The following is a 26412-nucleotide window of genomic DNA, read 5'->3' as shown; positions in this document are numbered from 1 at the left end:
ATCAGGCTGATGCAGAATTCTAGATGGAAACTTTAAAAGTCAGTGATTGCTTTGATCACTTCAGGTTGCCTCCTGTAGCTGACCAAGAACAACCACAACAACATGAAACAGAACTGTTCCTGAGAATCGAGCTAATACAGCTCCTACAATTAATTTAATTGCAGAAGAGAAAAACCAAACATAATGGAGCAGTTCCCCTTCAGATCATCCAGTATTAATCCTATGTGCAACTTAATAAATGCATTAAACTCTTAAGCATTCATTAACATCAAATACATAACACAAGTGAAAAATGTTTACATGCTTGTTACACGTATTTTCTGTTTGCAACTAGTAAAAGGGTTATTCTTGAAGTTGTTGTACTTCATTCATAATAAGACAATTCAAACAAAAATGCTCAATAACTTAGGCCTGCGATTAGACTAATTTTTAAAAAATATTTACTTATTAATTTTAGTGCTAACAAGAAGTTTACCAGAATCATACTGAGTTTCAGTTGGATACTTTAAGAAGTTTGAAGAGGATTAAATTGAATATTTTCTATAACAAAGCAAGCTAAGGCAATTTTTTTTCTCATATAAATTACTACACATTTTTCATTGCAGTCTGTCATTCTTCCAAACACATTCTCTACAAGACAGATGAAAGGTTACTTTTCTAATCTATCACTTACGCTGATCTCACTTGCAGCTGTCTGTAATCAGAAATTACTTTTACGAGGTCAACGGATCTTATCAGTCCAAACAGTTTAATCATTCCTTTAAAGTACACTAAGGCTTGTTCTTCCCTCATTGATGTCTGCCATTCAGAAAGTGAGCTGTTGACCAGCCATACACCAGACAAACACCTCAGATCAAACTGCTTATCATCTAATATTAGCAGACAACCAGAAGTGTTCAATCTCCATGCAAAGATTTGCAAGATAGTGCAGCTGTGGAGAATCCACAGGCACTATTTCATCAGATTAGAATCAATACAAGTTTTATCATTGTCAGTGTCTGGGAGAATAACTCAGCCCCATAATGGCCAGCAGGGTGATCTTAAACACAAAGCTACTAAATAGACCCTTTGTGGGAATACTTCTGCCTTCAGACTGCAGTGGAAATGAAAGATTTTCTACGCATTTAACTTGAGCAAGACATGTTTCAGTCCAATTCCACACTGAAGTTATTAAAACTGCTTTTTAAGTTGTACTTTTGCTGGAGAAACTATGAAAACAAAAAAAGTCTTTTTCACTCACATTTTACCAGCTCAGTTAAAGTCCATTCAAATGTAGGACAGCTTCAAGCGTTCAGAATCCTTTACAGTTCTGATAAATCTACAATGTTATCACAAGCCTAACAGTTATTAGTAAGGTCAGGTGAATTGTTAAGATGAACAGTTCACTTTTTTCCTCGCTATTAACAAGACACTCTCCAGCAATACTTCCCCCGTCAGTCTACTTTTTGACCCTCAACATTCTACTTGTTTTATATATATGCAAAGTCTATCTAGGTGCTTTTCTTCAAAACATAGGGGGAATACAAAAATCCCTATCCAGACTACAGAAAAATTAGTTTTACAGGGTCAAAAAATTCATTAAACCTAAAACTTAGTCGACTAAGAAACAGTTTTATGTGCACTTTTGAATATTTAACATAGACTTCCACTCTTCCAGTAGAGAGCAGTGTAGGATACTTTAACAATCAAACAACATCTGTTTTCTTTTGTCATCATATTTCCATTTTTAAAAAAATAGTCTTTCACAGTGCCACATTTCTTTATTACTCTGAAATCTCTGAACATTAAAAGTTCCCTTTTATGCAGATTTAAATGCAATTATATGAAAAAGCACTTACCAAACTCATACAATAAAGGGAAAAAGGAATGCAAATCTACTGAATACCTGCTGCCAAAATTTGACAAATTAGCTCATTCTACAGCAGAGGTGAAGGGATGTTGATTTATTGATGAAAGGAAGACAAACGTATCCACATTCCGATAATATCAGAATGACAGTATTAATATTAAGCTATAACGAAAGAGAAGTGGGACCAGCTTTGAAGCTATGCAGAAAATAGCTAAACAAATGTCTAAGCTGTTGATCACTTCCTCAAGCATGAACAGTTTTTGTTCAGCCTGGCCCATCTGAGTCTTCTCTGTCAACTGAACGGCAGAAGTACAATATGAACTATGAACCCCAATCTTTTCTGTTTTGGGTTCCTTTCTTTCCCCAGCCTACAGTCCAGGTCCCCACCTGTAACACTTTCCTTGGTTCTCTACCAACACAAGTACACAAATGTTTGGATTTTTCCCTTTTGGGCTTTGCTTCTCCAGTGACACTTTAAAAACAACTGCCTCTCCCAGGCACAAATGCTGTTCAAATGAGAGCAGAAATCAAACCTGCCACATGAGAGAATGAGAAAGAAAAGTGCTACAAATACCAGCACATTCCCTGAATATTGCCTGCTTGTCTGGCATGTTATGTTCCCCACAAATGCTGACTCTGGCACAGGAAAAACATTCTATGCATTTTTCTGAGGGAGTGTTTGACTACTATTTGCAAAAAAGGAAGGAATGAATGATTAAAAATATAAAGAAGAGAAGGGTCTTCTAAGGTACTCAAATATTACCATGTATTTCATCCTTTGGTAGAATTATGCCAAATGCATGTGAGAAAACACAGAGGTGAAAGTATTTACAGTAATTAAGATGTAAAGGAAAATTTATTTGATAAGCTACTGAAATGTTGGGGGGGAGGGGGAAAGTATTAGAGAAATGACCGTACAATAATAGGTAACTCTGAACAAAAGAATCTTCCAGATGTAGTGATGTAAAAACCACGTTGCATTTAATTTTGAGCAACCTCTCAACAAGTCACACTGGTTTAATTTGTAATTTCTTCTGTTGTCTAGAAGTGTAGTAACTAAGAACTCTTCACTATCAGATGTCAAAGCCATCATCTCAGGCTTTAAATTTGGTGCTTTACCTAAATAATAAAGCACGTAATTTGATAACCAAAGCTTAACATGCCTTTGAACAGCTGATGGATATAAACAATATAGACATTCCCTTGGAGCTGTACACCTCACCAGGCTCAGATGTGGTTCTTCCCAGGAACCCAACCACCTGGAAGCAGGAATATCTAGAAAAATTCTCGTAAAGACGCCTGAGAAACTGAAGACACATGGCAGTCACAATCCTGCCTACACTTGTCTTCTAACCCATGTTTAGATTTTATGAGAAATTACATAGCTGCTCACTGGGAAGAAACTCAAAGTGTGGTCCAAGTAAGCTAAATCTATAGTGGTGCAATTCTGAAGGCAAAAGACCAGCTCAGATTCTTCCACAAGTGCCACTGCATTCTTAATCCATAGTCAGATGGGCAAAACTAAAGGGCACAGAAGAAGTAAAATACGAAAGATATATGTATTTGTATTAACATAACCAGTCTGTAAGCAGAACTTCACGATGATTTAGGACACACTCTGTAAATGATCAAAACTCAGACCTTCTGTAGAGACATCAGTGTGGTCATATGCAAAGGGGACTATCAACAAGGATATATGTAAAACCAAATCAGACCACAACACAGCTATTAAAGTTGTTCTCTGCATAAAAACGTCTAATCCTAAAGCTAAAATAATGTTAAGAAATACAGCTAATACCTCTGCAAGGAAGATAAGAGCAGGCTGGAATGCAGAAAGAAAGCAGAAAGGGTAAAAAGCTTATCTTAAAAATACTGTCACTATAGAAAATACCAGTTGTACAAGAAAAAACATTCAGTAATTCTTCAGCCCATCAAGCTTCACAGCACTTCAGAAGCACATCTCAAACTGCATCAAGCCCTGAAGAGCTGTTAACAGCCACCTTGCAGCTACCCCGACTGCAGCCACCAGCAGGGAAAAACACCGCTGCGTGCAGATTGACTTCCACTTCAAATCACTGCATGAGGAAAAACTGGTTCTGTGGTGCTGCAGACCTGGTAGCTGGAGTTAGTGGTTAAGTGCAGGTCTAGGTGAGCTTCCCATTCCCACCCAGCACATGCAGTGAAGGTGTTAATTCAAACAGATTATAGTTCTGATAATGTGGCTGCACAGGGGAGGGTACCTGTACATTCACAAGAACCATTCTGTGTCCAGACAGAGAAAACAGAATAAATTATCTAACTTGGCACTTCTTTTAGAAAGGTCTGTTCCAAACATGAAGTGCCTCCGATACTCACTCAAGGAAGACACATCATATTGCTTGAATGCCTCAATTTAGAAAAACTTATATTCCTGTCTGGCTTGTTCCCAGTAAAAAAAAAAAAATAAAAAATTTACTCCTCCTTAACTGAAGAGAGTCCACCTCAAAATAATTCACATTCACTATTTTAAACATCAAATTTCCAGCTTTAGAAGTGCATAATAACAGAGTAGACAGATGTTGCAGCTATACAAGTCCATAATTAGACAGCAGACTTAGTTCTGCACCACAGGAATTTGATTCACATCAAGCATCATTTCTTTATGGAAACAGTAAAGTCAGAATCAGTCCTCAAATTTACTGAAATACCATTTTTCACCAAGTCCTAGATATTTTCAAATATCTTAATGTAAGAAAGTTGACATCATGGCATTTTTTTAATGAACCAGATGCCAACACAGTGATTTAATTTATATTAACCATAAGACAAAACTTCAAAAATTCCTACATTCCACTCCAATGTGCTGAAGCAGTACAGACAGCTCTACATCTACAGACCCTTTTGCAAAGATGTCAAATGTACTGTTAGAAACTTTAGAACACGGAGATCACGTTTGCTTTAATTCCCATTTAATGCCCACAGATGCTAACTAGCAACACTTGCAAGTCTAAAGGGAACTTCGCTGTGCCATAGTGTGAAAAAATGTTTTCACCATTACCACTTGTATAAACCCACTTAGTCTACCCAAACTGTGGTTACAGATCACTTTCTTTAGTGTTCCCATAAGGGGCAGATCCTCTCCATCCCCTCAAATACCCCTAATCAGTACAATGCTACAATTGAGGGAACAGCAAGATCAAGATCCCAAGTACTGATATTCTCACAATAGCTTTCTTAAAAGTTACCACTGTAACACCCTACACAACACATGCAAATCTGCTGTTGCAGTTTTGGGCTCTTTTTTGCCCTGCTGTATCAAGCCACTGGTTTGCATGAAGCCACTGTTCCTTCAACTGTAGCATGTACGGGTTGCTCTGGATTAGCATTCTGCAGGCGACTTTGCTTTTCTCACAAAATATAGCAAGTTAAAGGTTGAACTCAGTATCCTCAAGCTCCATCTGTCCTGCTGACTTTTTTCTTTTTTTTTTCCTGTTGCAAATATTCAGCCTATCAAAAAAACCTCCCCAAGAATAATGAAAACTGAACCAAGATGACAAAAAGCCCTTATGAAGAAACAAGCTATGTTCTCAAGTTTCAGTAACAAAACCTATCTTAGTTCATAAAACTGGCAAAAATGTTCTGTTTTGCCAAGAAGATGAAGCTTTCTAAAATTTGGTGCATTTTTATTAACTCAAAACTTCTTTAATGGAGTGAGGAAGCAGAATCAGGGGTACACCTCTGAGCCACATAAGTAAACACGACGCCATTCAGAAAGTGGCTGTTCTTTCAAAGAGATATTTCCCAGATTACTTCATCGTCAGGCACGAATCTGAGCACAGGCTTCAGATTCTTTCTTTCATAACAACATGGACAAGAACAGCCAGGACTTTCCATCCGCCATTTCAAGGTGGGATTGTGCAATTCTGACCGTTTGGTTTGCAATAACTTCTTCAGATTGAAGCTGGACACAAAATCATTAGAGACTTCCTCTGTTCAATGTGAATAAACACTGCAAGATGTGAAAAACTGTGATGGATTTTTATAGTATACATGGTAATAAAGACAAATGAAAATGTCTTGAAGTTGTTGTAAAAACATTAACAATATCTTATAAAAGCAGAGGTAGAATTCCACAGACATTATTGATTTTGTGAATAAAGTTTATTTTGCTCTAAAATAATTTCTACCTCCTTTGTCCTTGACTAACATGATAATGGTGAACTCGCAGTATCACACTCTCTTGCCATGGCAACATGACATGACATTGTAAACACAGACACAGGAATTCCCTGTGAGACAAAAAACAGAAGAAGTCACAACAACAAAATTCACATTCAAACACAAATGGCCTTAGTAATGTGAACAAATAACCATTGTCCATTACTCTCGGTTTCTTAAAGCCCTTTTCCATTTTAATGTGAAATATGAAATTGTCTATTTTAAGGACATTGCATCCCTTCTGAATCAGGACTTTTAATACTGCGAGCCTTACTGCACCATAGATTAGAATAAATGACTCCTGCTTTAATTCTTGATTCATAGGAACATTTGGTTGTCAAGCAGAGGACAAGCAGTGCATCAGAAAACAGTTTTTCTGCAGAAAGAATCATGAACGTGTGGAACTAGCGCTTTAGTTTTAGTAGCCTGGAAATGTAATACCACTTTTGGTAATTTTTTCATGCAACACAAACTTTGAACATAATCTGAACATTTTCTCTTTAACTTCCATTACTACAGAAAATCACCTGCTCTTTAAATTCCAGTATTGTAACTACTTTATAGTGCAGCAAATAATTTATACATACATTCTATGGAGGAAATAACAGACACCAGAGGACAGATACATTAATATGTACTGAGGTGTATTAAAGGACAAGAACATGAAGTGTTAACTATGTTGTTTTGTTGATGTTTTTGCTTGGGGGCGTTTGTTTGTTTTGTTTCCTAAACAGTAGTGTTCCTATACTGAGAACCACATTTGTAAGAAAAAATGAAAAATCACAAGTCTAACATTTTCTCAGTAAAGCAACTGCAGCGGGCAAATATGCTGAGTCAGATTGTAAAGTGAATTTATCATGTGGAAAACTTACAAGAATGTGCTAATTAAATGTCATATTCACATAAATTAATAGCAGTATTTTGATATAAGTGGCCAAGAAAATGTTTGTTTTATAACTAAAAAAGTATTTTATTTCTTTGCTCCTAAAAACTACTTCCTAAGCTCCATCTACTACTTGAAATGTATTGTTAATTTTACACAAAGGACACCTGTAAACATATTTCTGAGTTACTGTATTCACAAGAATACCTTCAGACATTTTCAGAAAATATTTGACTGGGGTAACTAAATGAAAATCAGATTAGCTGTCTATCTGTGGAAGTTAGAGGGAGTGTGAAGCTCCATGCAGTAGAGAAGAAAAACACAGGGGACAAAGCACAGTAGTAACTCTGATCCCCAAACAGCATCATGTTTGAAATTCTGAGGAAATATCTTTAAATAAAGTGGGTATCTGGTGGGAGAAGAAAAAGGACAGAAAACACAGCACTGGTTCTGGGTACTTTGATTATTTGAACTGAAAAAAGGTAACACATAAGGAAGGCACACCTAGGGGGCAAGCTGGAAGAGAAAACAAAGAACAGAGGCTGGAACATGCCAGAACATATGGAAACTTAAGACTAAACAGGTAGCACTTAAACCCAGCAGTGAGATACCACTTTCATCTATTGCAGGTTCACGACCACAGTACAACATAACCTGCTAAAGAATCTTCAGAAATCACATTTAAGGTTGTTACAGGATAACACAAACCTACTGGAAACCTTTCTTGTGAAGACTGGAAATGTACTCTGAACACGCCTCTGCCTCAATATCTGTGAATGTCCCACCTGCATAAAAGTCAAATCCCACTCTGAACCCTCCCCTTCAGTTCCATCACAGATTCTAGAAGTAAGTACTGCATAGGCAATGAGCCTCGACAGGAGAAACACTCCTTATATTGGTTCAGCTGTACTGGATCCTTCACTTTTCCTAAATGTAACTGAAGTGTCCTCTCTGTGATATTATTGTTTTATGAACCTGTTTATATTCTCTCTTGTTAACCTTTTTTTTTAAAAGACACTGTCTCTTCTTCATAAAATTTCACATGTAAAACATGTGATCACCATAATTCAACACTCGGACTTCAGGCACTTCAAGAACATCAGTAACAAGCTAGCTAGGATGAGAATAGTTTATTTTACAACACTACTTGGAACAGAAAGAACTGCTTCTTCAAGCTCCCCATCCTGTAGGTACTTAAAACAAATTTGCAGAGCACTACCTAAACATAGGAAATATTTTTCCCTCTAAACAATGGAAATTAGGGAACTGGGCTTTTTTATTAGAAATATTATTTTAGCAAACTGAAAACATCTTTCACAGTGAATACTTCAACGTGACATCACATATGAAATGAAACCAATATTATTGTGACCTGAAGATCCATCAGCAGATGAGACAGACATCTCAGATGAACTCTTCTAAGAGAACATAACTGAGCTGGAAAGCAATTTGTAAATTATTTTACAATGGCAATTAATCCAATGCTAACGTTGGCTGTCTCTTCTAATTTCATAAAAAAAATGTTATGCTTTTCAATAAAAGACCTATAATCTGGCACTAAAGTAGTAGAACTACTCTAATCTAGATCATTATAGTGATACTCATATTATTAGGTGAGCATAAAAAAAGAAAACAGTATCGTTTTGTCCTTCATGTAAGGATTTACAGTCTTCTCTACATAGCGACGTAATCCTTTTTACAAAGAGAGAAGGTACTGGGAACATAGTCTTGAGCTCAAGGCACTGAAGTGGAATTCAAAATTTGTGATCTGATTTGAGAACAGAGATTTGTAGCAGCTTCATGGAAAACGGTCAGTATTACCTCAGTTCCCCATCTTTAAACTATGGATAATAATTCATCATTTTCTTGTCTGCATTATCATGTAATTATTCCAACTGAGAAGACAGCTCATGACAGTCGAGTCCAAAATCTTCTGTTGCTTACTTATTCTGAACTTTGATCTATGACTATTTGCATCAGGGTAGCACCTAGAGCAGGTGTGTCAAACTCATTTTCCACCAGGGGCCACATCAGCCTTGTGGTTGCCTTCAAAGGGCTGAATGTAATTTTAGGACCTAAATTTTAGAATCTAAAATTACGTTCGGCCCTTTGAAGGCAACCGCGAGGCCGATGTGGCCCCTGGTGGAAAATGAGTTTGATACCCCTGATCTACAGCCTCTGTCTCATTATTGTAGAGGCTGTACAGACATCAAAAAGATAGACCTTTGCATCAAAGAATTTATGATGTAATGAACTGTGATGAATCACACTAACCTCTTGGAAATGCACAGCATAATTTCAGTTAGTACCTCTGAGTGTTACTGATAAAAATCAATATAAAACATTGAACGCCATTCTTCCTTGTAAACATCATTCTAACAGCAAATACTAACACAAGTAAAAACCTGCAGCTAGTACAAAATGAGCAGAACTCTTTCCAATTCTGAAAATAAAGTATTTGAAGGGATCCAGCTTTCCCATCTCCCTCTCTTCTGGTTACCCAAAGGCAAGAGAAGGAAGATGGTAAAGCCCCTGAAAACACTGCACCAAAGAAGGAAGGAGGATTCACTTGACCACATCGCAAAGCAAAACCACTTGTACTGTCACTTTTGACATCTGTTAAGAAAAAAAAAACCCACAAACAAACAAAAAAACCCTTCAAATACAAACCACACACCCACTTTCCCCAAAAAACAAAACCAAAACAACAAACATGAAACCCTACACACCTAAATAAGACTCAAACCCAAAACCTGTACCTAGTTTTGAAGTTTTTAAAATTGATTGGAACATTAAGTATGCACTTGCAGTTTTGGTTGGGTTTGCTTTTAACAGTTGCAGTTCCTCAAAGCCTCATAAACTGCACCTGAGTGCTACAGCAATAGTAAGAGATGGCTTAAGGACATTTTTAGTCATGCTTCAGATTATCTGATCCTTCAAATGCAGCTCTTGGTTCCACACATACCATTAAGATATCCTTGTTTCCACATTTTCCTTCTTTGTAGTAATACTACAGCAAAAAAAAAGAAAACTTTTAAAACTACAAGAATTGACTAGATTTGATTTGCCTTAAGGTTTCAGAATGAAGAAAATATTATTCATGCAAAAGTATGAAGTACGAAAAAAAAATCAAGTTTCAACCTATGTAACCCATTACCCTCTCCCCTTTGGTGGCCAACAATAATTTCTGGTGACCATTTAAAACATTTTAACCAAGCTTTACAAATTACTTCATGCAAATATTTTTCCTTTGTTATGTCCCAAACCAGAAAGGATCAGTTCTTCTATTAAGTCACACCTAAAATTCTATAGATTTAAAGTTCAAAATGCTTTTTAAAATAGGCCAAGGTTGGCTTTACACTGTCGGAATCAGAGTAGTATGAAGGAGGCATTTCTGAGATAAATGTTCATTACAGTTCAGGATCCAAAACTGACTGGTGTACATCATTATTAGAGTTAATAAAGTCAGAGGCTGGAGCTGGTGACTTGTCCAACAGTTTCTTGAGGATGAATCCTCATGGAAATCAGTAAATATAAAACTTTTCTTTTCTGAATGGTGAACAGCCTGGCTGTTGGACAGATTCCCGTAGTCTTGTATTTATTGGTAAAATTGTATGTCCTTGTAGAAGTTTCTGTTCAAAAAGTGGCGCCATTTAAAAAAAAAAAAAATTCTATTATCTTGTTCCATTAATTTTTCTAATTTGAGAGAATTTTGCTGAATAGTAGACATAAGAAGGTGATAGTAGCTCCATAAACATAGCAAAGGTTGAGCAAACAGAATTACTCAGCTTTATTAAAAGTAAAAATGGGAGATAAGAAGGAGTTAATTTGTCTGCAGGCCTGATTCTAATTTAAAGCAAGAATGAAGTATAAACTGCTGTGGGCCACCAGCCCGCGAATACCATAATCCAGATGTTGCAACTCTACAGCCTATTAGTTCCAGTGTCAGCCATGCAACTGACTTGACACTTGACAGCGTAGAGGCTACAAAGCTGCTTAAAGAAACCTCCCCTTCTCACAGCTAAGGACTGTGCAGAAAGCATCCCTGGAGGACATGCTAACGAAGCTAATTGGGAGTTTCAAGCAGACCTAAGGAGAGGCAAGGGAATAAATATCAGCAACAGAGAAGGAACAGAAAGGGATGCAGACAGTTGAGTAAATCTTTGCTGATCTGAAAGTCTTTGGAAATTCCATCCTTTTTCTTTGCACATTTATATATATTGTTTTGTTAATTCTGTTTGGACAAACCTCTGAGTTTTGTTTAGATGTCTTGAATGGACATACACTGCCTATTAGTCAGTTGGGCCCTGCTCTTGCCCAGTGCTGAGGAACTCACAACCCCAAGTATCTTTCATGGTAAAGTCAAGATTTATACTCACATATTAAATGATTCTTTTTCTGAAGAATAAGAAAATTATATTATAAAAGCTGTTACAAAGCTTATAATGATTGTGAGTCTTTTGCCTCAAGTCTCCTTGCTCAGTTCTTTTAGAGACAGATACTGGGGAAGGACAGTGATGTGTCTGTTTAAAACTTATTTTTTAATTTAACACTGTTTCTTTAGAAATACGCTTCAGATGCTGTGTTCAATACTAAATGCCATATTATGAAGAATTCCTGTTGAAAGAGAATTGCTATTACTACTACAGAAAAACTTCTATTTGCCTTTTATGTATACCACACCTATACACAAATATGTTCTTGTACTTTCAGAACTTGTTGGATTAACACTTCAACATATGGCTATCCTACATTTCAACACACAGCTCTTCTGCAACAAGACTACAGGAAAGAATAATAATTTTTACAACAAAAAACATCTAAAGAATGTGCCTGGCACAGATGGGTCTCAGGTACCATGTTGTTAACCAGTGTGCTCTGATAATCATGCCAGCTACACAAGTCTTCCTAACTGCAGACCATGCCAGATAAATCACTATACAGAATCCCCTGCTGCAGATTTTCAAACAACCAAAAAAATGCACATACCTAAGAGGTCAAATCTTACAGTAAATGGCTACCAAAACCCTTGAGCCAGAAAAAAAGTTTCCCATATGTATAAAGCAATTTTAGCTGGAGTTGAAACTGGTGAGGGATGTGACAGGCAAGTAGATGGCTGGGAAAATGGAACATATTGTATTGCTAAGGGAGCTGCATTTGTTTAACCTGAAGATGAGCAAGCTGGTGTTTGCATGCACAGGCACGTGTCAGGATAAGAGTCACAAGCTGCTGCAAAAGAAATTACGACTAGAAATGACAAAAAATTCCACAATCACAGTGATTAAGTACTGGAACAGGCTGTCCAGAGTCTTTGGATCCCTATACTTGCAGGTATTTAAAGCCTGATTGTATGAGACTGTCTTGTGTCACAGCTGATTTTGAAGTCAGTTCCATTTTAGATGGGAATCAACTGGATGATCTCCAGATGTCCTTTCCAACCTAATTTATTTTATATTCTTACATTTTAGTTCCCAAAGTAAATCCTAATACAAATGCACCATAGCCAAGGACAGCTCTAATATTCAAGGAATCATAAAGCATTCCATCTTTCTAAAACTGAGGGTACCTCCAAGTCTGACAATGAGCTCAATCTCTTGCCGTTTTTTATTTTCATTCCGGATTATAGTAGTAGGTATTATATCTACAGTGTCAAATAACAGATTCTAGAACTTTGTATCAAAAAATACATCTAAAGTTATTGGATGTTTAAAAACAATTTTTTCCCTGACAAGACAGAACTGAAACTTAAGACTGTTTGTAAAGTCAGAGATGAGGAAAAAGCATGCAATTAAGCAGCCAGGGTGCTAAAGAGAATGGATGTGAAGGTAACAGAAAGCAGAGAGACTGGCTACAGAGGAAACTTCAAACTTGGTCAGAGTAGGGAACACTCCAGAGCTGTGGTGGGCTACAGATCAGCTTCAATGCAGACCAGGGGCTCCCCCCCAATCCTGCTCTGCTACACAGTTTTAATGTATTAATTAATACATTACTGAAAAAGGAACTAAAAATACTTCTCAGATCCTATGTTGCATACACTACCATTAATTGGTGTGATCTATTTTTTCTTCTTGCCTTGAAATTTTTGCTTCCATCTCTTATTTGCTTTGCAAATCTGTTTCATACTTGTAACAGAAGTATGTCATATGGTACTTAGACATTTCAAGCAAAACGGAGCCTATGAAGAGACCAAGGGATCACAAGCAGGACCTGTGAGAAGATGAGAGCTCTGGAGAATAGATCAAAAGTCACTGTTTTGTCTTTCACCTGCAGTTCATAATGTATTTAAAAATGACCAATATTTTTTCCTCTCACTCTCCTAATTAAATTCACGGATAATTTTTAAAACACATGTGCTCTACTGATTGCTTCTCTTGAGAGAGGAAAAGAAACATTAGACATTATATTCAACTGCCTTGCATTATTTTGGAGCTTTTGAAACCATTTTTGGTTTTTACTAGCCCTGAGCAGCCAAACGATGATGCCATACCAGGTGCAGATGTAGAGTATGTGCAGCAAACAGGCTGTTTTCTGTGGTAGCAACCACACTGTTGCACAGTCTCCCCATCCACCTGGGGAAGATCTGGCAGTTGCACTGTGCAACAGTGGTGGGTGGGAAAAACCGAAAACGGTGTCGGCTCTTATACTGACTGTAGTTCAAGTTTGCCTAAAATTAGCTGTAATACTTGTAAACTAAAAGTTAGGTGAAGTACCTTTATAAATGCTGTCTCTGGTTTCAGTACATATATGTATTCATCTATTACACTGCAGAATTAGCAGTTTGTGTACCTGTAGCACCCGGATATAAATCACTTCCCTCTGCTACCCCTCCACTCTGCAGGTGTTCATTACTTTGCCAAATTTTAACTACTTGGATCAAAGCATTCTGTCTCATGTATATGCCTCAAAATGATATACTTTTTTTTGCATTTCTGTATGATGTTGAGAGCTTCAGTCAAACCTAAAGCTCTCTGTGCAAGCTACACACAAACAAACCTGATGAAAGAAAAATTGGAATTGCTCATGAACTTCATGCCTTTCTTGAAGGACATCACCTTCTGGAGAATACAAATGATCTGTAGAGCCTGAAGTTGTGCAGCTGGGTATTTTACACATAAATAATAGAGATCTATAGACACCGGGAAAGAAACCACACGTGTAAAAAAACTACACTGTTGTTATTCCACAAATTTTTCTAAACTTCTCAGTCAGAGTTCAGTTATAAAAGATACCAGCAAGTCTAAACAAGTCACATTTTTCAAAGCTTTCAGGTAAGCAACAGCAAACAGCTGCAAAAAACAAAGCTGTAGGTCCAGATGCACACAGATACCATCAGCCACATGCCTACTAATTTTTGCAAAACAATCTTGACGTGCTGCCATGTAAGGGTATTGTGGGCTGCTCCTGCACAGACAACAAGCATTGATACTGTCTTTGAAGTGGTGTGCATTGATGTTTATAAATATGTAAAGGGTGAGTGTCACGAGGATGGAGCCAGGTTCTTCTCAGTGACAACCAATGACAGGACAAAGGGCAATTGGTACAAACTGGAACACAGGAGGTTCCACTTCAATATGAGAAGAAACTTCTTCTCAGTGAGGGTGACAAACACGGGAACAGGCTGCCCAGGGAGGTTGTGGAGTCTCCTACTCTGGAGACATTCAAAACCCGCCTGGACGCCTTCCTGTGTAACCTCATCTGGGTGTTCCTGCTCCGGCAGGGGGATTGGACTAGATGAGCTTTCAAGGTCCCTTCCAATCCCTAACATTCTGTGAGATATAATACTGTCTGCAAATACTATTTAAGTTCCATTACTGTACAGTGGCAGGCTAATCATGGAAGGTAAGGTGTGGGTTTGTGCTCTGAAGACTGGAGCGGCAGCGTAACCTCCAGCAAGACAGACCGACAGCTTTTCAACAGCACTCGGTATGCTCAGAGCCTTCAGAGGAATGAACAAATGCTCAGATTCTTAGGAAGCTGAAATCTTCACCAGTTTCCACAGACAAATGACAACTGAAACTATTTGATGCTGAACAGTTAAAATGCAGCTCCCTCATTTAGCTACTTAAATGGATTATGTTTGTTGCTGCTGAAACTTTTGATACAATCCTTTCAGCAACATGGTCATTTAATTTGTAGGGATATTTCTGGATATAATGCTATCCCCACATTTTCAGTGTGCAACCTTGTAAGCAAGACGGAACAGGTAGGTGCATTTCCCTGAAGCAGGGAAATCTGTTGACTCTAGCCCTTGCAGATTCTAAAGATGTTCTCTTCTTTATATGATTATTCTACCTTTGGTATAATGACCTCTGAGTCTGACTGTAATGTATCAGAAATAACTACGCATAGAATTGCATTTCCTTGTAAGATTATAATTTTCTGCTTTCATATTTCATTTGGATCTTTTCACAAGACTCATTTTTCTTGTCCTTAAACACAAAATTAATTATGGTTATATCCAAGGCATTTTGATACGTTAATGAACGTTAATTGGAATTAAATTATTAATTCTAATTATAATAAATTAAACGTAGGAAAATGAATTATTTCTTGTAATGTTTTTCTATTTCACTAGTTTCTAATTTTTAACATTTTCGTGCACTATTTGGAATGTCTTGCTATATCTAACTTCATCACAAATTTAAGTATACTTTTTAATAGCATGCCTTGTATTGCTCTTTATCTATATACTGTTTTCTTTTTGATATTCCTTCACTTTTACTGACACCAAACCACGATCATTCTGTACTATGCTGACTGGATAGAAGGAGAGAAATTGCTAGTATAGCTACAGCAACAGAAATTTATAGTAGAACTGCAGTCTATGCTATGAAAACATGGCTTTGCTAATGCCATAGACTAATGATAGTGACATCCAGATATTCAAAAGACGTAATCGCACCTCAAGTTCTGCTACTGTAGTTGCATCAGTTAGAAGTAGCATGATATTTTTGACCTAAAACTCTTGCGCAAAATGCCTCCTCCAGAAAAGTATCATCCTGAAGGATTAAGAAATTACATAAAGCAGAAAAACTACTCATCTCTCATTTTTGAACTAATAGGTTAACACTACTAGGAACTGCCAAGCAAGGTCTCTTCGCAGTGTATTTATTTATTGCTAATGCCTTTTTTTTGCCTTTGCTGTAGTTGTAGTACAGGTTCCATATATATATTTAATAACTCAGAGATCATCCATAAAACTGCACAATTCACAATTAATTGTCATTAATAAACCCTGTATAACACAAAGCAAGAGAGTTTTAACAGACTTTTAGGGGAAAGCTTTGCTTATCTTCAAAATTTCAAATTTAAACTTTATCACAAATCATTAATATATCCATAAAAATATACAAAGTTTTGAAATAAAGTAAGCCTAAAGTAAACATTAGGACAGCAGCTGACTCAGCACCAGGAAGCCATCATGCTTCTTGGTAAAATAAACTCCCAAGAGTTTAACATACCATCGCGTTACAGTGTAAAATAGCAGCTCTTCAGCCTAGTGTAAGGTCAAAGCTACTGACTCTATAGGATACCAGTAGCCAACATAAACACCAGCCTCTAATCTGCAACATGGAAATACGTGCCTGTGGAAATCTGATACAAGCCAAAAAAAAGTCAAGTATAAACAGGAATATATATGTATATAATTGACTACAAAGAGACATAGTAAACATTGGTGTTCTGGCCAGTGGCAACTTTTCATTAGCAGAAAAACACCCCCCAGGGTAGTATCAGTTATGTGATGACATTAGTCAATTTTTAGGCTTGCAGTCAGATTTCATTATAAGTCACACTTCGATCATTTTTGATCGGAGAAAAAAAAAAAACGGCCTAAACATCAAGAGAATTAACTTAAGGGCAAAAGATACCTTTTTTCCCTTACAGTACGGAAAATAACACAAACATCTGTTCGTAGTTCTAGAACATTACAGAAAAAAGATGACACAAAAAGACAAATTTTGGGTTGCCTTAATGTTCTTTTTTTTTTTTTTATCCTGGTAACATAAAAAGCTTTTGTAAGACCAAAATTACCATGCTACTGTATCTAAAGGAGTCCTCCATCCCCATGTTTGATAATATACTATGAGGATTCTAGATGATCTTTTTTGGGAAAAAGAAAAAAATAATAATTAAAAAAAAACACAACAAAAAACCACAAACAAACAAAAAAACTCACCACCATACACCAAAGCTGACCAATAGGCTTTCATTTGGAGTGATATACTTTAAAAAATAGATTCATGAACTGATGGCAAAATTCTGACTTCAATAGGCCCAAATTTCATGTCCAGAGCATACTGAAATCTGCAGAGTCTAACTATCTGTGCTTCAGTAAGACCAAGATGGGAGACATCAGTAACATTGAAAAAACCAACCAAACCACAAACCCAAAACAAAGACCAAAAATAAAACCCCATACAAAAAAAAAAAAAAATACCCCAGACTCCTATGAACTTATGCCATACAGCAAACCATGCCAAACTCCAGCAAACTTCAAAACAGCAAGTACCATGAGGACTGGGTATGCTGGAAAGGAGAGAGAATCAAGATACATTTAATATTTAAGGACATCCTTATGAGAGTCATAGCTCCTAGGTTTTACTTTCAGAAGAAACAACTCTGCTCATGCTTTCTGGCAAAGAGGATTATTGTCATAAATCATCCTGAGGATGTACGTCCTAAGGGATAGAAGACATTACTAATTCTCTATTAAAAAATCCTCTCCAATTTGTAGAAAAAATGCCAGTTGTCTAAACTGCAGGGTTGCTTTTCATTTCTAGTTAACTTTGCTAGGATTTTTTTCTTTTTCCATAACATAACAGTCAACTCATCAAATGCATTTTATCAACAGCTTTCTTGAATTCTTAAAGATATCTTAAGAATAAAACAAACAATGTCCCATCTTTTCCAGTTGTTCTTAGTAAGATCTTGTTTTTCTCAGAAGATTAATGTCAGAGAAATGAATTTTGTGTCTTATAAAAAAAGAGAAAATGCTATTTTTCATGCGTGGTAATTTGCATTCAAGAAACTATGTAGCAGAATACAGCTCACTTGCCCACGGAAAAATATCATCTCTGGTATTGGTTTCCGACAAACTGATTCGATTTTCTGAACATGTCATTCTTCACTAACATAATTACTTTTTGAAACAAAACAGATAGAGTGTTGCCTTTTCCTCCAATCAAATATAGAAGTGATATGAATAGAATGTTAGAGAATTGGTAGTGGAACAATGTGAACATCTGAATTAAATCAGAGCCTTTTACAATACTTGTTTTATGAACACTTCCTGAGTTTTTAATCATTATTTCACACTGCAGTTACAAGATACAAAATTTTAGTTAAAAATAAAAACATTCTTTGAAAGAAAAATATTGCAAAATTTACAAAAAACAGTACTTGAGAACTAAAGTAGAAACATCATATATAGATTTAACAATGTTGTTGTTTTGTCTGCATATACCCACTAACTTAATAAAAGTTGTGCAAATCTATTGCAGGTCTCAAAAAGTCATGTGGAGATCCCATACCCTTTACACTCCAGTTACAGAGCGAAGCAGATATTTTACTTGCTTTGGAGTGAAGAATCAAATAACGGACAGTTCTAGGTAAAATTTTCTACTATGATTCAAATGAAAAGAATGGGCAACCTTATTTTACCACCTACCCCCCAAAACAAACAAACAAAACTTCCTCTGGTGAGGAATTCTCTGTCCCCTTTTTCTCCCCAGAAGCTGTTGATGCTGTTGTTTCTATGGTTATCACCACCTTATCACTGTGGTGTGGTTTTTTTTGTCTGCATAGCTGTACTGACACCTGTTAATGAGATACACTCTCAAGAAAGATAACACGTGAAATATGAGGGAGGTTTCTTTTTTCTCTCTATGTAAAGACCACAAAGGAATGGACATTGTTCAGCACATGAACAGAATTCACAGCTTCAGCTTGCTCTTACAACAGATGGCACAGTCACTCCGGCAAGTATTCCTCCCTCTCAAAAACTGTAATATAAAAGCCAAGCTGTCTGGCAAGGCTATACAGTTAAACAGTAATAGATCCTTCGGTGAAAAATTCAGTCTGAGAGCACACAGAATAAAAACATGTTCACCTGGCAACTAGCAGAACAAGACTCAGATTTCCACTACAAACACTGACTCGTGATGGGGCAATAGTAAGCGCAAGAAAATTCCAAACGCAACAGCAGGGAATATCCACAGAGGAAACTGAGTCCTGGCCTGTGAAATACTTTTTATTTGAATATTAAAAAATACCAGTCATATGAGAACTATATCCAGAACAGACCACAGTGGAATCCTTTTGGAATATCCTCCCAGTTTAACTGTGAGTTATAGCTAATTAATCAGATCGCTCTGAGTTAGAGTGATTACAGCATATTCTCTCCTCCTTTGAGGAAACCATTTTCTAAGGTATTATTCTGGGAAGATCCATTACCTGTAAACAGATGTCATTAGACTAACTGAAACACTATTACAGAACTGCGTAGTAACTTGGATAAGAAAGCATTAGCAAAGCTTCTGCTTTTACTGTGCAAAAATTTCATTATTATTCTACCGTATTTCCAGAATATCTGATGTTTCAATGGATCCAGCAAATAGGATTGTTACTTATTCCCTCTGCTATTGTTAAAAAGAAGATTGTGCTATTAATCTTAATTTTTATAGTACTGGAAGCATGCAGCCTGATGTTCAATTCCTTTGCTCTCAAAATTTCTATCCATTGAGCACCCATTAAAAGGAAACAGAGCATCAAGCAGAAGAGGAACACTGGTTTGCTTTCTTGAAAACTATCAAATAATTCAGAACAAGAATCAAGTGTCCATCATTTAGGAAACAGCATTTGTCCATCTGCAAAACAGACATTTATTAAGTTTTTCTTCTGTATTTCATTTGCCTAATTCATGTCTCTCTAGTTTTCAAATGAAAAGCAAAACAGAACGCGCTGTGTTCTAAAGCTAAGAGGACAAAATAACTTCATATTTTCTTACCTTTGCATTATAGGGAATATAATGCTTTGATAAGGCTTCAGGAGTGTGCATCCATGTTTTGTCTACAGAAAAGCAAAATAAAAGAAGCACTGAATAGGTTATTCAATTGTTAATTTAACTATTATAGTATCTATCTGGAAAACATCATTAACCCTCCTTTTACTCAGATAAATATCTGTCTGAAGTAGTTCTTGGGACTCGAGGGAAACACAGTATATATTATCTCACAACATTCCAAACATTTACATGAAAGAATCTGCTTACTTCTCTTGGGCACATTTCCCATTTTAACCAGCTTGATTTACCATAAGAATTCCAACTCCTCCCCAAAACACATTTATTGGTCTATGGTTGTTTTTTTTTTTCTTGCTGCCTCAGGTCAGTATTTTCTGCATCCTGCTCTTGTTTAAAGCATTGACAGCATGTAGCGTTTCTAATTATGTTTTTTGATGAATTGTGTGCTTTTCTGGATGAATTATCAAGATAACAAAGAGACAAAGGAAATTATTTTCGTAAAAACTATCCAAGCAATAACTGATAGAAAAAAGTGCTAATCCTTCTACCAGAAAATGGAAGCAAGTCAGACTGTAGTAACTGATTCAGAGGTTTAGATCTTTTTTCATCTTTCCTTACACATCCTAAATAAATGTGCATATTTTCCTTTAATGATTTTCACATCACAAGACTATGTTATTGTCTTACTTTTCTGCTGTATGTTTCTTATGGTGACATAAGTTCATTATTTGTGAAATACAATTTCTCTCATTTTTTTATGATAATTTAGCAGGTTTTACGTAATTTAAGATGGAATTCCAAGCATGAGAAACAACTGCTTTTCATTAGAAGTTTAGAAACCATTTTCTTAAAGTTTTCTCATTTGAAAGTATTTAAGAAAAAGTTCCAAAATATTAAGTTGTATAACCAAGTGCATGAGAGATTCTGTAACACTGAGTAGTATTTTGTTCTCCACATATTCAGTATTTAGTGGTATTTTCTAACATGAGACTAGTCTTTTAATCAGCATTAATCAAAGTCACAAATCTGGAACTTTATTGAACTAAGTAACAGAATAATGGCTTAAAGCAAAATGTTACCCTTGGATATTCACAGACAATTCCCTTTGCCCTTAATGGGAATTGCAGTTATAGCAATTACTAACTTTTTTGTTAGTTACACATCAGAACAATAAAATCCTGTTCATGAGCAAAAGCTGTGATGTTTATTGATATTAAACTGATAACTACATATTTTGTAAGGCAGAGAAGCAAGAAAACTGGTAAACAAGATATTCACCAGTCCCTACAGTGACAGGATTGGAACTGCAAAGCTGGAGGAAATCTTTCTTCATTCTAGATGACAGCAATGTTCAGTTCCATTACTGAAGAGTGATATTATCACTTCTTAGTTAAGAAAACATGATTTGTCCACTCAGCAGCACCCAGAAGTAAGATTATGCACCAAAGTGGCTCCTCCTTTCAATTGTGGCTTGTGATTGGAATATCAGAACTGAGAACCCCACTCATTTGTCTACACAGGTACCAGTAAACCCGACTATTCCTTGCAAATGTTTCATCCTCCCTTCTTCCCATCCCCAAGGAGGGCAAGTTCAAATCTGAAAAGAAGTTATTTAATTTGGGAGCCAAGTTTGAAAGGCTGGTCTTAATGAAACACTAATCTTTCCAATATTATAATTAGGTGCAAAGATTAACCTTAAAACTTTTTTGTGAAGTCATCCGCTTGTCTACCAACTTCTAACTGTAATGCTCTAGGGGATTCCAGCAAGGGAAAATGCTGCTAGGAAAGTGTTTCCATAACCGTTGATACTACTAGTTATGGAAAGGTAAGGAATCTGGACGGGTACTCTTGGCTTAAAAGGAAATCTGTAACTTAGCAAGGATACCAAAAAGATGTGTGGATTCTATGAGTCTTGTGCCACTGATGAAAAAAGTGAGTCAGAAAGTGCTTTTCCAACATCCAGACGTAGATCTGCAGACACTGTGACATGGGTAATTAAAGTTTTCCATTGACATTTATAGCAAAGACACGCAAAAAATCATGTAAGGTATTATGGAAAAGTTTGTTACCATCATTTCATTCTGAACTGTAAGCTCTGATTTGGGACTTACAAGACTCAGCAGCCATTTGAAATACTGCTGAGAGTTAGTTTGATTTCACAGCAGTTGAGAAATGTCCAATTTCAGGCATTTTGCACCCAATAAACAAGAAAAACATGAAAAAAAAAATCTTTAAAACAGGTATACATTTGAACACCTGATGTAGAATGTGGCTTATGGTTTGCATGATCCCTAACATTTAAAATTAATTAAATGGATTTTCATAGCTTAGTACTTAATTATTCATTATGATACAACAAACAAAATATGAAACCCTGCAATGAAAATCACATTTCATATTACTATTTTATTAGCTGTACACCAGCAAGAATTCTGGGCACTTTATAGATAAATAAAACACTAAGTCCTAAAGAAAGGACCAGAAGTCTAGATAATAACCCAAACTGACAGCAGTATGCATCTAATGTAATAGTAGTAGAAAGTGAAAAGAGACGAATGCTATCAAACCAGGTGAAAACTACAGTTATTTTAGATCTTGTCTGAAGCTCTTAATCTAGGTTGCCTTAGCATTTACATTAAAGCTCAGCTAAGTGCCCACGGTTAGGATTTTTTTTTGAGAATTATGAGTTTGAGCCATGCAGAGTGCATTAAAACCTAAGCAGAGTTCTGCTTGAATGAAATATGAGAGATTCTAAGAGGTAAAGTCTAAATATGTGGTGGGTTTAGAAGGTTCTTCAATTAGCCAATTTTACAATATTAACTGCGTCAAAAGACCATTTGGAAGAGCCAGGGTTTGACAGACGGAATTGCAAGAGTGGAGGCAGGGGGTTGGCCACTATTGTGGTCGGAGGATTAACTGTGCTTAGAATTGAGACTTCACCCCTTTCTACTCTCCATTGAATCACACCAGCCCCTTTCCGTTGCAAAGGAAAGATTCTTTTACAATCTGTGTTTCACATCAAATGCTTGGTCATCACACAAACTGCAAGCACTGGTGTAAACCATTTCAGAGGCCTGAGTAGCACTGGGAGAGTCAGGGAACAGGAAAATGCTGACAAATCACATGCTGAAGTCAATGGACTCAAGGACTTCATAAAGTATCCAGAACAACTGTGCTATGCTTAGCAGAGGATGACATTAGGTTAGATAACAGCACATCTCACCATTTATCTACCAAAAAGGAAAGCAATAACAGTGCCAAGAAACTGTTCTCCTTTTGAGATTAATTTCTCCACACGATAGTGCACACAGGTACTGTGGAAGGAGTTCACTACAGAGGCACTGATGAACTATTTTCTAAAGGGCAAAACAATGCTCACCAGTGCAAGTTTAGGTCAAAGGTTCCCTAAGCCCCACTCCCATTATTAATTCATGCATGCTAAAAATGGTTCCACTTAACTATGTTTCCAAAGCATTTACCAAAGCATATGAGACCTAGTGGTCATTCCATTTAATATGATTAACAGAGAGACTCTGATTTAAACTTCTTTTTTCTTTTTAGTGTCACAGCGAAAATACAATCATTTTCAGGAGGTAAAAACTAAAACCCTTTTTTTCTTAAGTGAATCAAAATCTCCTTGACATCAATTGACATTTTCCTTGCTAACAGATGACGAGAGATTTTGGAACTATCTTGTCTTCCTGCTTTAGAAAATTTGCATTGAAAAGAAAGATCTTATGTGACAACCAGCCTAACAACAGCCTCCTGAAGAAGAAGAGAACACCCCATAAGATCAGTGCTGCATCTAGGTATTAATGCTTCAGGGAACAAATAGTTTACTAGCTTCAGTGTGTGTATATACAAACCTGTATCTTTCATTTTTCCTAGGTTATCTATTTTCATATAAATAAAGAAAACCTTCACATGGAACACACTAGCATTGTCACCCTGTATAATTTCCTCAATCCTGTGCTGGAAGAGAGACAAGCAGGTTTTCACATACCTCACGTTTGCAGTCAGACAAGGTCAATTTGTCTCTTTTACTACTATAGGTAACAGACAAATTGCTAATGCTGAGCCATCAGAGTTTGTTACCAGAGTTTTCATCTGAATGCAACGCCTAAACATTATTAACAAACATAAATCTACCCATATTCTTCTATATTTCAGCTATAGTATTTGTTCCAACCATCTTCTAGAGGAATGACCATGTGTCTAATAGCAGTAATTTATTAAAGTCATTACCAGGTTACTATGATTAAGCAATTGGAATTATGAGTCATAATAACAGGCTTTCACCTGTTGTCTAATCACTCAGAAGAAGAAATACAAAATGAAACACTTTTCATCTCTGGAATGCAGCATAAGTTTACAATAAACATAAAGATGACATTATAGTCAGTCCATCCAGACAAAAAAAGTATCCTATAACCTTTGACTGCATTTTTCTAATGTGTCAGGCCCATTAAATGCATCTGTCTACACTTTCATGAATGAGACTCACAAAAAGTCATCACACAGAAACGTTAGTGCTGAAACTTAGGATTTCTGGCAGGCTATTACTTCAATATATTCCATTTAGCATTATGAATACCATCTACATCTCATAAGCTGATAATGTGGCACCAATTACCAACCTTATGAACTGCTATCATATGGAAGAAAAAAAAGAAAATTCAGATTCCTGCATACAACAGCAGCTTTGGCATTGAACATTGTGCCACATGGAAACTAAGTCTGACATCCATACTGTGATGAAGGAGGACCACTGGAGTGTAATAAAGAAATAACTAAATTCATCTGTGATTTACACTCTCCACAATGTCACTGAAGTCCACTGGATTTCACATGTTCCATTCAGTACTAAATTCAGCCCGAAGCAGATATACGTACCTACATTTTGAGCACTATTTTGAGACACTCAAAACGTTTTACTCTTTTAATCACAGACAGATTGGATTACAGTCATTCCATATTTAGAAATGCCTCCATCTCAGAGAAACAGTAGTCGTCTTTCACATTTCTGATGACGCAAAAGGCAACAAATACTAGTTCGTTTTTGTTTACTTATATGCACCAGTTCTTATATAATGGCTCTGAATGGAAGGCCATAGAATCAGTAAAATGTCCCAAACTCACTTGGGAGAGGCACCTTCATTCACCAAAAAGTAGCCAAACCAAAAAGCCCATCGTTAATACTTAATATTTTGCCTACACACATAATCACATATAAATTAATGACAAATCAATAATTCAGTTTAGATACCAATATATTTATAATTATAAAGCTCACATGAAAATACAGCATTTAAAAAGATCTTACATGAGAATTACATTAATATCCCTAAGCTAGTTATAAGAAAGACCAAAATTATCAAGATGCAAACATATTTTAAGATAAAAAGACTTTGATCTGCACTACAGACCCGTCACACTACAGCATTTCAAAGTAAGCACGCTACCACAGCCAACTTTAAAGGAAAAATTAAAGGAAAAATTAAGAGCACCCTTCAGAAACCATGACCCAAACCTGGATCACATACAAAAGCAAGTTCCTGCTACTATGACAGACACAAATATGTTTTCATAAGTTTTGTCCTAATAACAAAGCTGCAATAACATACGTAACCTTGATCTTAGATTTGTTTATGTGGGAGTGCGAAGAGACGCTCAAAAAAAGGAACAATCTATAAAAACTACTTTAATGGAGTATACTGCACTCATTGATCAATGAATGGAAAACAAAATATGTTTTTGTACAGTCCTATAATATTTCTGCTACAGAGAATTTTCTCTGCAACACATGTAACTGGTAGTCCAACCAACCTGTACTGAAGCCAAGAGAAAAGCTATTTTACTTTGAACAGGTACTACATTTTTTTTTATTAAACATGAAACTTCAACAGGTGCTGATGTCAGCTTTAAACCAGAAATAAACTGGGTTTGTCAATATTACTTCATTTTTTTTTTTTTCCTGTTATATGAGCTCCTGGCTAACTGATGAGAATAGATATACAACTTGGACTGCTAAAAGATTTCATTTATTTATGATTACTTGTCTAAGTACTTCCTGAAAGAAGCTGAATTTGTTTAAACATTTTCTCATATTTTTCATTGTCATTATTAGGATGAAAGATGAACAGCTTGATTTATTCTATTTGAGGTCTGAGCATTTCAATTAAGCTTCCAACTAAAATTACTATCAGACAAATAAAAAGAACTACAACCAAAATACAAACACAAACTATCCAGGTCAGGAGTTCTGGTTTGTGCTAAATCTCAGGGAGTCAGACAGGTAACGACTGTACCAGCTGTTTTTAAGGCCAGAGCACTCAGCACATGTTAGCAGTTGAAGTGGCTGTTTCATGCCCAAACCGTGGCCCTCAAAAATAAATTTACACTGAGTACTTGCTCCAGATGTTATACCTGTAGTACAAAATTCTACTGCAAAATGAAGTACTG

The 26412-nt window shown here is 36.3% G+C and overlaps 1 protein-coding gene across 4 annotated transcripts in view; it reads right to left on the bottom strand.

The window, feature by feature from the left end:
- GULP1 (GULP PTB domain containing engulfment adaptor 1) overlaps window positions 1-26412 on the bottom strand; it is a 146421-nt gene that overhangs the window by 45848 nt on the left and 74161 nt on the right. For all 4 annotated transcript variants that reach the window (XM_065840811.2, XM_071811168.1, XM_065840814.2 and 1 more), the window contains one exon: window positions 19936-19997. In XM_065840811.2, the coding sequence (XP_065696883.1) occupies window positions 19936-19997 (62 nt within the window). The remainder of the gene's footprint in view (window positions 1-19935; window positions 19998-26412) is intronic.

The sequence above is a fragment of the Patagioenas fasciata genome, chromosome 7 (assembly GCF_037038585.1).
Source record: "Patagioenas fasciata isolate bPatFas1 chromosome 7, bPatFas1.hap1, whole genome shotgun sequence".
NCBI classification, from domain to species: Eukaryota; Metazoa; Chordata; class Aves; order Columbiformes; family Columbidae; genus Patagioenas; species Patagioenas fasciata.
This window is presented reverse-complemented; position numbering and strand designations above follow the sequence as displayed.